Source organism: Miniopterus schreibersii (genome assembly GCF_964146895.1).
Source record: "Miniopterus schreibersii genome assembly, chromosome: 10".
NCBI lineage: Eukaryota > Metazoa > Chordata > Mammalia > Chiroptera > Miniopteridae > Miniopterus > Miniopterus schreibersii.
In genome coordinates this window covers 44,526,752-44,541,477 of record NC_138110.1, presented here as the reverse complement: position 1 = coordinate 44,541,477, position 14,726 = coordinate 44,526,752, and the positions used below count along the sequence as shown (strand labels likewise).

At 39.8% G+C, this 14,726-nt stretch overlaps 1 protein-coding gene across 1 annotated transcript in view; it reads left to right on the top strand.

Annotated features, from left to right (window-relative positions):
* Window positions 1-14,726, top strand: part of LAMA1 (laminin subunit alpha 1) — a 134,593-nt gene that overhangs the window by 98,915 nt on the left and 20,952 nt on the right. The window contains exons 37-48 of the mRNA XM_081149847.1: window positions 1,058-1,268; window positions 1,441-1,557; window positions 1,680-1,843; window positions 3,763-3,898; window positions 4,566-4,659; window positions 6,244-6,360; window positions 7,672-7,854; window positions 8,173-8,327; window positions 9,925-10,068; window positions 11,221-11,354; window positions 12,429-12,579; window positions 13,381-13,505. Of these exons, the coding sequence (XP_081005973.1) occupies window positions 1,058-1,268; window positions 1,441-1,557; window positions 1,680-1,843; window positions 3,763-3,898; window positions 4,566-4,659; window positions 6,244-6,360; window positions 7,672-7,854; window positions 8,173-8,327; window positions 9,925-10,068; window positions 11,221-11,354; window positions 12,429-12,579; window positions 13,381-13,505 (1,731 nt within the window). The remainder of the gene's footprint in view (window positions 1-1,057; window positions 1,269-1,440; window positions 1,558-1,679; window positions 1,844-3,762; window positions 3,899-4,565; window positions 4,660-6,243; window positions 6,361-7,671; window positions 7,855-8,172; window positions 8,328-9,924; window positions 10,069-11,220; window positions 11,355-12,428; window positions 12,580-13,380; window positions 13,506-14,726) is intronic.

Here is a 14,726-nt window from a genome sequence, read left to right as displayed (position 1 = left end):
GTGTAATATTTAAACTATTTTAATCTATTTTGCTACTTTAAATAATGTTGCAATGGATATCTTAGACAAAAATCTTTTTCTGTATTTCACATTATTATCTTATTAGGGCAGATATTAAGAAATGAAATCATTTTAGTCAAAGAATTTACATTTTGATGATTTCTGACTTGCATTTCCAAATTATTTTCTAAAAGATTGTTTAAAACAATGTACAGTTCAAGTGGTAACCCATAGGAGATTTAACCTTATATCTTTTTTCATTACAGAATATGGTTTTTAACATGGTTGTTGATTTGTTAGGTGACAAACAAAAGGAGAAGCTCCAGATGGGATCTGGAGAACTAGTAACCTAATTATTAGAGCAGAGAGCCATGAACTAAGTGCCTTGAGGGGACATTAGTGGAGGCTGAGGGCCCAGGCGGTGGGGACCAGAGCTGCCTTCTATTGAGCTCCTCCTCCATGCAACGAGGGTGCCACCTTCACTTTTCCTGTTCTTTCCTATGACCTCAGACACCTTGTGAGGTAGGGGAGAATCCAGCTGGGGAAACTGAGGCCCAGAGGCTAAAAGTAACTTGCCCACTCTTCAAACTCCAGGATATTCTGAACCCTGACCTCAAACCTAAATCTGTGTGACTGTGCACTATTCCCCCAGCTATAAAAATGCAGCAGCATGTGGGTGATGTTTCTGCCCAAGGAAGCCAGCCCATTAGAAGTTCAGCATCTGTGGTTTTTACTGGGGGCTAGTGTTGTGGGCACCCTCTGCCTAACATGTGCCCAAATTCCACACTCCCAGAGGAAAAGCAAGTGTTCAGCATCAACCACACTGTTTGCACAGACAGTGGAGGCAGTGAGCTACTTGTGTCAGGTGGGGCACAATGGGAGCCCTTTGCAGACCTTGCAGGCAGGTCTTTCTAAGGACTTTCTTCTGCCCACTGTTACCCTTTACTGCACACTATAAAACTAGGAATGGATGTGTAAAAATTCCTTCTGCTACCATTTCAATGATAGGAGCTTCAGTGTTCATTTACTTACTATGCGAACCATCTGTATTTGTCAGGACTGCTGAAAATTTATTGTCACAAATTCAGAAAAATTACCGGAAGCCACAGGAAGAGTCAAAGGTAATAAAAGAAGCAGCAAGCAGCCTCCTTTCAAAACACAACCGTGAACTGCAGGCAGCAGAAGACCTCGTGAGGGAGGCAGAGGCGAAGACTCGGGAAAGCAGCCGCCTCCTGCACATTGTCAGTGCCAACCTGCGGGAGTTCAGTGTGAGTCCTAACAGCTCTCGCCTCAGTTAAAGCTACTGACCAAATTCTGCGATGTAAATAATACTATTTTGAGCTTCTTTAAAAATGAGCCCCAAGTACTACCTGAGCACATAGCATCAGGCACCAGTGTTCGGAAGATGACTTGCTTTATGAAGCATCCTTTTTGCTGCAGGATAAAAAGCTGCGTGTTCAAGAAGAACAGAACTTGACCTCGGTGCTAATCGCCAAAGAAAGAAGGTCGCTGGACGCTGCCACGGCACGTGCAAAGGCTGCTCAGAGTGCTCTAGTGGTAAGTTAAACAGCACAGTCACAATGCAGCTTCCAGAGAGCTTCACACATCTCATAAATATGCGCACACACGCGCTGTTAAACAGATGCATATATATTCCTGGTATTGGTTTCTCCATGTAGCAATTAGAGCGTCACCGGGATGAGCTACTTTGGTGGACTGCCAAAATCAGGCGCCATGTGGATGATCTGGTCATGCAGATGTCCAAACGGAGAGCGCTTGACCTTGTCTACAGAGCTGAGGACCACGCAGCTGAGCTCCAGAGACTAGCAGGCGCTCTGGACAGGTGAGACCACGTTTTGCAGCAATTCCAGAGGTTGCGATTCATTGATCGGAGAGAATAAGGGTGGCTATTTTGGTCACAATGTTGGGTCACTCTTCTTCTTTTGTCTAAAAAGTAAGATTACTGTTTTGTTCACATGGCAAGGAGGATTGCCCCCATGTCTGATAACATAGCTGACCATCAGCATAAAGAGATGATGGAGAAATGCAAACTGAACTGAACAGACATTAGAGCAATATAATGCTACAATATCAAGCCATCCAGGCCTTGTTACGCGTCTGCTAAGTGCTCAGGGCTTTGCTGGGTTACATGTGTACCCAAAGAGGATGTTAACCTCTTTGCATATCTTACCTCTTTGGAGCTTATGCTTTAAATGGCTTTATACAGTGATGGAGGCGGTGGTTGCCCACAGTGGACCCATATAAGTGCTGGGACACTCCCAACTCCTGAAAGATATCACCCTCAGTTATTTTCTACTGCCTGAAGGTCTACCATAGCATTCCAATAATTTCAACTTATATTTTTGGATATGTGTCCTCACTTGTTAAAAGCCTTGAAATGAGAAACACAATGTTAGGCTGGTGGTTCCCAAACTTGTCTACACGTTGGAATAACCTGGGGAGTTTGAAAAATACTGATGCAGTTGTCCCTTAGTTCCCGCCCCCCTCAAAGATTGTGACTTAATTCTTCTGGGTTGTTACCACAGCTTTGTTATTTTTTAAAAAGACCCCCAAGTGACCTAATTATAGCAAATGAGGTAACCAATATTTTAGGCCTATCAGTGATGTGCACAATATTATGAGTTAATTGGTAAATTTATTTGAAATTTGTTATAAATCATGGATGGAAAAAGTCTGGACACACTGGGAGTGTGTGTTTGTGTGTTGGGTATGTTTTGTGGAAGGGGAAAAATAAGTATCTTTCCAATTTGAGGAATGCTGCCCTAAAAGATTTAAAAAAATGTAAGATAGAATATTGCATAAATTATGTGCTGCATTGAGCACTACTGTCTCAGGAATTGGGAATAGAAATGGAATTAGATACTCAGTGGTCTCTTTTCATCATCTTTCATCATTTCCCAAAGAGAAAACAGTATCTGACCACATACATAGCTAGAACAAAGCCTTTATTACTTAGCATGCACAGTAAAAGCAATTTGATATGATACACAACATTAAATAACATTATTATCTTTTATTTATAAATCACCAAATTTTGCCAGTCAAGTAGTAAGGCATAATAACTGCTGATGTCTGGTTTGGGAATCACCCAAGTCAATAACCTTGGGAAGGAAATGAAATGAGTTACTCAGCAGGCAAAGACATGTCAATTATCAGATTTTATTTTCAAGATAGAGTGGCTGGATGAAATTGCACCATTACCAGTTGGCAAGTTCATAAGTGATTTGCCCACTTGTAAGAGTGAAGTTCAGATGATTGAAATACTATTTGATCCCCCTCCAAAACCCCTAGTGAACTTCATCAAATTGCCCTGTGCCATTTGGGGAATAAGTTTCATAATCCTTATATATGCTTAGGAAAGCTTTCTGAGAATTAGCAATTGCCTAGCAGGAGAGATCGCAATGAATGCAAGCACACAATGGCACCCCAGGCACATGCAGGGGGTTTGAACAGAGATCAAAAGATGTTGAGGGCAGCTGGAAGAAATGATGAATGGTGACGAGATGGGAAGCAGCCATCCTGTCTTCTTTGGGTATTAATTAAACAGCAGTTCTTAGTGTTATTGTGACATTGTGGTTACTGCTTCTTAAGTTTCCTTTTGGAATCAGAGGAGAATCCATGTGTTGCTATTCCTTGTTGATGATACTGTTCTAAGCAGAAAGAAACTGGGAGGCTTTTAAGAAGCGTGGGCAAGTCCAATTTTAGTTTATCATAACTCCTCTAAATATGCTGATTTCACAGTGGCTTTGGAAACGTTAGACATGTGTCCCTGAATGCAACCAGCGCAACCCACATCCATTCCAACATTCGGAGCCTGATTGAAGAATCAGAAAAATTGGCAAAAGATGCTCTCAGGGCTGTGACTGAGGCGAGCCTGGTAAGAAAAGTCCCCTGGGCTGCGCTGTGCACCTCCCTTTTCCTGGCACCGTGGGGGATGGCTCCTTAAGGTTCTTGAGCAAAAACTCGGTGGCTTAAATCTGTGCTTGTCAGTGCTCCTTTCTGGTGGGATGTGTTTATGGCTTCTGTCATCATGTGGTATGTTTTAATTTCTTAAGGTCATAAATACTTCTTTATAAAGACTTGGGAACTAGTGATATAAAGATGACAAAAATCTCGTCATTTCTTATCACAAAAATGATGATGCTACTTGATATCTATTTAACTTATGAAGTTATGCCCCCACCGATAAGTCACCTGGCACCATACATATTTATTACAGTATCATTGACTATATTCCCTATGCTGTACTGTATATCCATCCCAGTGACTATTTTGTACCTGCCAATTTTTGTGGTCAAGATCTTTATTTATTGGTTGGTTTTCAACTTTATATATTTAAAAATAGCTTGTATCCTTTCTCCTCTCCCATAAATTAGGACATATACTAAACATACCTTAGGACAATTTAAACTCTCACTGCCTATTATCTAACTGACTTCCCCATTAGGAACTAGACGGAGGCTATTCTGATAGAGTCGCTTTTAAATCTCCAGGAGGATCCACCCTGCCCTCCAGTCACCATGTTTAAATTGTTCTGTTTCTAGTTCCCAGAACCGCTGGTGTCTAATGGGAAAGCAGCTCTCCAGCGCAGTTCCACGTTTCTAAAAGAAGGCAAGAGCCTGAGCAGAAAGCACCAAGGTCAGTTTCCAGCATGGACTGTGTTGGTTAGAACACATCGCTGAGCACACTGCCTTTCCTAGAGCAACCTGAAGCTTGACATTTCTTTGTCACAATAATATTTCAATTTGCTATCCTATAAACATTACATAATTTTGAATTTTACTTTATGGATACTTCTTATTTTAATGTTCAGTCATGTCTAATCTTCCCTAGACTCATTAAGCCTTCCTTGTTAACCAAATCCTCCACTCTGCTTCAGCTCCTGAGCTTTACCGTTCTTCATCGTGTTTGTCAGGTTATCTTTGATGTCACATGCTCCTTTATTTGTCTCTCATGGTTTTACAGTTTCCTGAAATGTTGTACTATGATACTTCTTTCACCTTTTTCACAGGGTTAAAGTAATGTTAGATTTATGGTAGGTTCTCATTAAACAGTTGTTGAATTAAGTCATAATTGATTTATCAATTTTTCAGAAAATACCTATGCAGTTTTATTTTTCCTAAGAGTTTCAGTAAGCAATTATTTGGCATATGTAAGAGTTATCCAATAACATAATGGCATATCCATAATGAAATGGCAGCAGGAATCTGTTGTGTAAAAGATACATACAAGTTTTATACGATATAGTATATTTTTCACCTTAATATATTCTAATATATCAAAAATGTCAAGTCTTTTCCTAGAGAGTAAATAGTGGTCTATGAACAGCTCATCCACCTTGTAGACACGTCCATATCCAGTACTGAACCCTCCCCAGCTGCCTGAGCCAAGAGGGTGGATATGTGGAGATCTTTTTGTTTCTCCATGAGTCATACAGTTTAGAATTTGTCATCTCACCCTATAGAAAGTACACAATTCTCAACCATAAAGCATTAAACACAAACTCTAGCATCAATGTTGATAGGCTACGGTTTCAGTTTACACAACTAAAGGTATTTCATAGGCCATGAAATACTGAACTTCCTGGCAATTAAAGTTTTCGGCAGAACCATCATGTTCATCAAGGATTTTATCAAGAATTTATTTTTTTAACTTGTTCAGAATCCAGTGTAATTGTGCATTATGAACAGAAATTTTAAAAGCAAAATCTTTGATCCAACAGGTTTAATCAGACTTGGAAGAGGTTGAGTACCTGCTGGGGGGTCAGAAGGGAACAGGAAGCAGAGGCGCCCTGGCCAGGGAGCAGGTGGGAGACTGGGAGGGACAATACTAGGCAGGAGCACAGTTTGGAGTTTTACAACCCAGAGGAGAAAGGTGGCCACAGTTTAGGTGTGGATAGGAAATTAGTGAGTCTAATTAAGACTGAGTGATTGAAACACAGTTCTCCACCTTGAGCTGAGCTCTAATTAAATTGGGCATGCAATTTAAGAAGAAATATTAGTGAGAAGGGCAACAGGCAAAGTAGAAGAAATGATCAAGGGAGCTAAAAACACAATTTCTATAATCAGGGGTGCTAAGTCTTACTGGAAAAACTGTCAGTGTTGGGAAGGGTCGCTGTAGAAAGCTGTCGATCTGTAGGTAAGTCAAAGTGATGAAGAAAACTTGCTTAGGCAATTTTTATTAGGCTAACCTAAAAGGGAACACTTTTCCCCCTTTAAATAGGTATCACATTGGAACTGAGAGAATTGAAAACTATGGCAAGCACATTTCAAGAAAATGCTGATAAAATTACTAGGCAGACCAATGAATCACTCTTAATACTTAGAGCAATTCCGGAAGGTAAGTGGAAAGGGGGTTCTTGATTTTAATGAATGTCTTCTTGGTGCAAAGCTATTATCCATGAACATGAGGAAGTCCTGCCTCAGGTCTGATAAGAGCCCTCGATGCAAATGAGACCAGGATTGATAGTTTTTACTTGCAAAGAAATATGATTTGGAAGTGAAGATTACTATTTTTTAATAAGTTCAGAACACCTGAATTAAAATACTAGAATTATACTCTGAAAACAAAAGCCTTAGAGATTTTCTGCTACCATATTGATTGCTTACTTTTACAATGGGCTTGTCACATACTTTAAATGAAAGAAGTGTCATTCAAAGAAGTCAGCAAGTTAAGAAGCTGGAATGTTCCTGCTCTGAGGGAAAATGTTAGGTTCATTATAGATGTAAGAAATTTAAAAGTTCTTGCTTGGTAATCTTCCTTCCTGAGGCAATAAAGCATCCTAAAATAGATCATTTAATATTGATGGCTTAGAAATGCAGTATTCATTAAAATTTTAAATGAGATAACTTTTTAAAAGTGTAATACAAATGAATTGTGCTGTAGTACATTATTTACAACCCCTTAACCTTCTCTTTTTTGATTAATAAGAATTTTTTTTTAGGTCTTACAAGATGCCCAAGTATCTCTAAATTTCCTCCTACTGATTCACCTTATAAGCACGCAAATTACCTTGGGGAGCTGGGCTTGGGGCACTTTGGACTTCTTACCTTAAATCAATAGAGCATTTTCTCATCTGGATGTTTCTTTCTCTCTTTTTTTGAGGACACATAGTGTATGCTTATTAAACACTTAAAAATAACTTTTTATTTGGAAGTAATTTCAAACTTGCCGAAAAGTTGTAAAAACAATACCCCTACATTCTTTATTCAGCTTGTGTTGATGTTTGTCCTGTTTATGATTAAACACTTTTAAAATGAATACTAGTGCCTTTTTTTAAAAAAAAAAATCATCACCCAGATCTTCTAGAAAAACTGAATTCCAGTTTATCTTAAGTGACCATTTAGTCTATTCTGTTATATCTAGCAGCCAGATGATGTGGTGAAAAACACCACTTCCTTTAGCCTGGGGCAGGTTCGTCCCACCTAGACATTTAAATCCCCAAATCTTATCCAGACATGGAATGACTTGAAGGTGTTTAATGAATATGAGAAGGGGATGATAGAAAAGAGACCAAGTGAAGAAGTTTAGCTTCTTAATATATGAGATCCTGAGCATGGCAATTAGCAGCTGCTTTTGTTATGTCATGTGCCATTAAAAACAAAAAGCCCCATTTTATGGTGTGCATGCTTGCACATGAATTTATTTCAGGTATCAGAGACAGTGGAACCAGAATCAAAGAATTGGCCCTATCTGCCAACCAGAGTGCTGAGAGCACACTGAAGAACGTTGTGGGATTGAGTCAGAAGCTGTTAAACACATCGACGGATGTGTCCAAGGTCAATGCCACCTTACGAGAAGCAAACGAACTTCTACGGGACTCCTCAATGACCAGTATGTCGATGTCTCCCTTCCCATTAGGAAAGTCTTCATCTTGCGACTTTGAACTTGCCAAGTGCACAGTGGTGCTTGTTCACAAACAGCATTCCTAAAAATAAAAATACTCTTAACATCTGTATTTGCATTTATAAAGAAAGAGAAGGGCCTTCAGTAATGCATGTTGCTAGTGCACTTTTTACATATGTACCAAAATTTCAAGGATGTGATCATTAGGGTATTCAATTTTATCCAGTGCGTTAGTAATGACCAGCTCATTTCTCTGTGTCCTTCACCCCAACCCCACCAACTTTCTTACTACCTTGTATTTGTTAGGTCTGTTAGCTGGAAGAAAAGTTAAAGATGTGGAAACACAAGCCAACCTTTTATTTGATCGGTTGAAGCCTTTGAAGATATTAGAAGAGAACCTGAGCAGAAACCTGTCAGAAATTAAACTACTGATCAGCCAGGCCCGGAAACAAGCAGCTTCTGTGAGTGTGGGGCCCTGTTGCTGTCAGTAACACCCACAACCCCCTAGCTGAGGCTCTCGGTAACCCCAAGTTCCAGAGAATTCCTGTAGAAATGGCTTTCTGTCACACCAGGTCCCCTAGAACGTCTACTGACAAACTCTCAGCAATCCCAGATTCCTCACAGCTTTAAGTATACTTACTTAAGTATATTTAATTAGTCTCATTTTCTTTTATTTCTGCTTTTATACATTTCAAAATGTTGTTAGCAAGGAGATCTCCATGTCTCTATAGAAATTTGTAATTGTAGCCTAGATTTATAGATTCATAGCTATTAGCTAATGGTTGTCGAAGGGCTAACATCACTCTGCATTTCATTGGTGTTCTATGGTGTTATTTCCATCATTTACTAAGTTGGTTTTAATAATCCAAGTGGTCTTCAGAATGCTTGTGCAGTACACGACCTGTCCTCTAAGAACCTGACCTAACAATTTGTATATGTACAAAGGCTGCACACACCCAGGTCACTAAATACATAAGACACTTGACACCCAGAGAAGCACACACTTGAGAAAATGTTTTCTAGGCATCCATCCATAGCACATGGCATTGCTGTGCTCTTGAGAAGCATTTCAGGGAAATGAGACGTTCGAGAGAATATGCAATTGTCACCCTACTGAGGCCTTATAGAGGACAAATGTGACCTCTGGTCTAATGTTTATCCATCTAAAGTTTTCTAGCCAAGATAAAGAAGTTCTGAGCTCTTTGACATTCCCCTCCCCCCATAAGTGACCTAATTATTGGAAAAGAGCTGTAGGTTTACATGAGCCCTGGCTTCCATCTGTTTTAGGTATAGTTGCCAAATAAATGTAAGCCCAACAGATGGTTCCAGATGCTCTGGTGAATACAAACTTACACTCTTTTTTTTTTTAAACATGTCTTTATTGATTTTCAGAGAGAGGAAGGTGAGAGGGAGAGAGAGAGATAGAAACATCAATGATGAGAGAGTCGTCATTGATCAGCTGCCTCCTGCATGACCCCCACTGGGGATTGAGCCCGCAACTTGGGCATGTGCCCTGACTGGGAATCGAACCGCGATCTCCTGGATCCTAGGTTGATGCTCAACCTCTCAGCCACTCCCGGCAGGGCCAAACTTATACTCTTTAATGTTAATATAAGCTATATATGCAAATAATTACTTAGAGAAATATGTAACACCGTAGTATTTGCTCTATAAATATTTGCTGAAAGAATAAATAGATTATCCCTCCATTTATTTGACAAGTGATCATCAAATATCCTCTCTGTATCAGGTCTAAAGATTCCAAGATGATTTGGATAAGCTCCTGGTGTTTAAGGAATTAAATCTCACATGACAAAGACAGTTTTCTACATAAAATACTCTTTTAAAACCCCAAGACTGACTTTTTCATATTTAAATACTTTACCAAATAAAATTATCTCCTTCACCATCTGGTTTCTTACTTTATGAAGCATTATGTAGTATCAGGAGAGGAAACCTGCTTAACAGTGAAAGGCTGACTTGGAATAGTATTTTTGAATTCCTGGCCCACTGCCAATGTGTCACTAAATGATTGGAGCACTTTTTTTCCTTCTACAGATTAAAGTTGCCATGTCTTCAGACAGAGATTGTATCCGGGCCTACCAGCCTCCTATCTCTTCAACTAACTATAACACCTTAACACTAAATGTTAAGACGAGTGAACCCGATAACCTTCTCTTCTACCTTGGTAGCAGCACTAGCGTGAGTATGGACCCCCAGAAAGCAACAGTGAATCTCTTATGAATGCATATGTTTTCTGAACTGACACTTTTTGGATGAAAAAACAATAGGATCTTGGTGAAATCACTAATTTCTTTTAAGGGAACTAACCTTTTTTTTAAAATTAATTTTATTGTTAAGAGTATTAACAACTGTCCCCTGTTTTTCTTCCTTTGCCCCCTTCCACTCATCTCCCACCCCACCCCAGGCCTTCACCTGTTGTCGGTGTCCATGGCCTATGCGTAGATGCTTATAAGTTCTTTGTTTAATCTGTTCCTGCCCTCCATTTGCTAAACCAGTAGCATTAGGTTAAAAATAAGAAAATTACAAAATTCAATACCTGTGAGGACAATGACATCGAGGAAGCAAAAGTGTTTCCTTCAGCTATCTTAATCACAAACTGGCTTCAATGAACTCTTTATGCCTTCTGTGACCTCTGGAGCCACTGAGGTTAGCTTTGGGTCTGTAACGTCGATCTTGGTGGTGGTTGCCAGGAGTGGAGGTGTGCACCCTACGACCTGTCATAATTGTCAGGGCTGACCCAGGCTCTTCCACCCAACAAGTTCCAGTGGTCCCCAGAGGGCAAGTCCCCTATGGAAGACCATTGATAATTTTTGCTGTGCTGGTGGGAATGGGTCAGAAGCCTTGTCTGTGTTAGAGCAGAAAATACTGACAAGCACAGATACTACTTCTTAGGAACTAAGGCACGAAAACTCATGGCTCTGTCTTACTGTGTACTTTGATTTCATTCATTGCCTTCTCAGACTAGGCAGACACACAAGTGCAATGCCATCCCTCATGCTCCCTGGAGACTGCTGGTGATCCCCCTCCCCCCAAACACCAAGTTTTTCTGGAGGATTTTATGGGAGGCATTGTGGAGGGCCATGCAGTGCAGGATGGTGGGGTGCTAATGGCCTAGGGTGGTCAACACCTTTAGTACTCTGGGTCTTGCTTCAGCTGGGAGGGAGTGGCGGGGGGGGGAGAATTAAAGACAAAAGAAGATATAATTTTGGTTTTTGCTTTTATTTAACGAATAGAAAAAATGCTGTAGGAAATCATTCTTTAAAGTGTTTTAGTAGTCATACAAGCAGTCTGGCCAGTAAACTCATGCCAACACATGCCCTTGCACCCCAGTCTGACTTCCTGGCAGTGGAGATGCGGCGGGGGAAAGTGGCCTTCCTCTGGGATATGGGCTCCGGGTCAACGCGGTTGGAATTCCCAGACTTCCCGATCAATGACAACAAATGGCACAGTATCTACATAACCAGGTAGCAGAGAAAGTTCTCTTCCAGCATCTCTCTTTCTAAAACTGTATAAATAATTACATGTTTCTAATATCATAATAGTCTGAAACTTCTAGGAAGTTAGATTATAGTGAAAGAATACTTAGAAACAGGATTTTTGTCTTATTACAGAAGAAATAAATATTGTTACCAAAACCAACAATAAAAGAAGAAAAGAGTTAAAAGCTTATGTTTCCTTTAGAATGGTAAATGTATGTGTGAGGCAGCCAGCCCAGTAAAATGTTTCCTGCCCAGTACATGGGAGTAGATGCAGTCTGGAGAAATTCCCTGTGGCTGGCAGTTGAATGCAAGCAGAAGAGGACAGAAGACAGGATACAAGTGGAGAATGAATTTTCTTAACATTAAAACACAAAGCCAGCCTGGCTCAGCGGTTGAGGATCGACCTAGGATCTAGGAGATCGTTGTTCGATTCCCAGTCAGGGCACATGCCTGGGTTGTGGGCTCGATCCCCAGCAGGGGGCATGTGGGAGGCAGCCAACCAATGACTCTCATCATTCATGTTTCCCTCTCTCTCTCTCTCTCTCTCTCTCTCTCTCTCCCCCCCTCCCTCTCCCTTCCTCTATCAATAAAGACATATTTAAAAAAAATTTTTAAAAACACAAAGCAAAATTCTTCTTTATCAAGCCTCTCTCCAAAGGTAACTACTCTTTAGCAGCTTTCTGTATAGCTTTCTTTTTACTTTTCTGTAACATTATGGCTTATTGTTGATGGTATGTTTTTAGGAATATTTGTCTTTTGCTTTCTTATCAATATAAATAAGTCATATTAAAGGCAGTAAACAGTTTCAAATATAGTTTAACTCATTATCCATGACTGTTTTACATGATGAAATTTACATTTTGGAAGAACTGCTCTACAAGATGTTGGAGAGGAAACTAGGGGTGGGGGTTAGAAAAGACTAAAAGCAGGGAGACCATCTGGGGGCTGCTGCAGTAGATGTGGGAAGAAGCAGATGGACACTAGGTGTGAAACATGTATGTACATACATGGGCTGACTGGCAATTCTGAAAGTGTTCTGCCTATCTTTGTGACCCTAAGATTTGGAAACATTGGTTCATTGACTGTAAAGGAAATGAGCGCAACTCAGAAGCCACCACCAAAAACAAGTAAATCCCTAGGAGCAGCTAACGTTCTAGATATAAACAACTCAACACTGATGTTTGTTGGAGGGCTTGGAGGACAAGTCAAGGTAACGTTATGAACGTTCATCTGAACACAACTGATTGGCTGATTTTACTTGTATATTAATGTAATATATAAATTCACACAATGTTACATGTCAAATATATTTCAATGAAAAATAATATAATTGTTGAATATAACCTAGGCAGATGAAGAGTTTTTTGCTTCTCTTATTCTGCTTAATGACAGTTCATCTGCAGAGTTGGGTTGGTTTGGAGGGCAAGGGATCATGCTTGATAAATAGTATAAATGGGAAAGAGGTCAGTGGTTCATTTTGCTATTTGGGTTTCTCTTCCAATGATGAAACAAGAAATTCAATAGTTCATACTAATTTCTGTAAAGTTCCTGTATCACTATTCTAGCTCTAGTGTAGACTTGTACTGATTAATGTTTAGTGAAAGAGCCCATTGTGTTTATTTTTTTGTATCAGTTATCCTCTCACCAAATCATATTGGGTCAAGTGGACTTGGTTCATGCTGTCACACAGGAGTACGGGTCTCCATGCCAGCCAGGCGCTTACCACTGACCACATTCTCTGGGCCTCTGTTTCTCACTATAAAAGAGGCTTCTCTCCAGCAACCCTACTAACTGAGATCATCTCTAAGATCCCATCCAATTTTCACTCATTCTAGTATTCCACTTCATAATTAGAAGGAAATCCAGTGATTACAAACTGGCTATTTTGGGGAGTGTTTTCTCAAAATTTGGATCTGTTAGATTTAAGCTTTCGGGGAGGAGTTTCGTGCATTTAGAGAATTTATTCCTTTTCGCCAAATATGTATGGGTTATCTTTGTTCATCTACATTAGAAGTCTCCTGCTGTGAAGGTTACTCATTTCAAAGGCTGCATGGGAGAAGCCTTCTTGAATGGACAGTCGATCGGCCTGTGGAACTATATTGAAAGGGAGGGCAAGTGCCATGGCTGCTTCGGAAGGTAATACGCTCCCATGATTTAACACATTGTGTGTTAGTATATTAACACCTGAGAACTGCTTAAAGAACTTACACGTACATCAGGGATGGATATAGAGTTCATGATGTCAGCCTTCGTATTGCAAAGGATACAATGTAGATTTACAAATGGAAGCATGGGTATCATTTTAACCCTTACAAAGTACTCTTATTGCTCTGTCTTGTACTGTATGCTTTGATCATGGATCATAAAATCAAGAAGCATCAGACATCTGCTCAAATAACCTTCTGTCTCAAAGAGGCATAATAAGCCTTGGGTAAACCACTATATATTTTTTATACTTCCAAGGATGAGAATTTTTGTGTGTGCCATCAATTTTTATAAATAAGTACTTTCTTATTCTTAAGTTCTGTAATTCTAGAAATAAAATGCACATGGAATTGGAAACTACCTAACATCTTTTTGCATATATTGATATAACAGAGGGCATTTAATAACTTAATCTCACCAAGCTCAGCACCCCATCTATTATTTTCTAATAAAATAACTACAACCCTGTAAGTGTACAAGACCTATTTTATAGCACTTTAGCAATTAAGGAAATAGATTGCCTTTGCCATTAAAGAAATGTAACATCTGATATAATTTCTCCCATCTAATGGGCTGCTGTGTCCAGATAGAAATCTGTAACAGTAAGCTGTGACAAGATCTGTTAGAAGCAACTTGAGTTTCATTTAGACTCTATTGGGTGAATTTTCACTTTATCATTGTCAGGTCTGCTTTCTCCTATGGCCCCTAGCTTGGGATTTTGTAGTTTAAGCCTTTTATTTGCTACTTCCCCCTTCCTTAGCTTGCTTAAAAAGTTATGACCCAAAGTGTGGTTATTAGAGCCTTAGGACTAAAAAAAGTACTGGGCTTGGCAGCTTAATTGCTCAGGCTCCTGGCCCAGGTCCCCTACCGGATCTGTCAGTGGCATGAGGTGTAAGTTACTACACATTATGGAAGGAGGTTTGGTTTCTTCTTCCAGAACAGGGAAATAATAATCATACCTATCTTACCTACCTCCCCAAATTGTGCTGATGAACACAAAGCATGATCTATGTGAAAATACTTTATAAATTTGAATGTTCACCAATGTTCATCTCTGATCTCCCTGTAGTGATAGCCTGTTGCTTTCCAGGTAAATGTCCCAGGATTATTTTCTTGACAATAAATGTGTGAGAAATGAAGGTTTTGTAATTG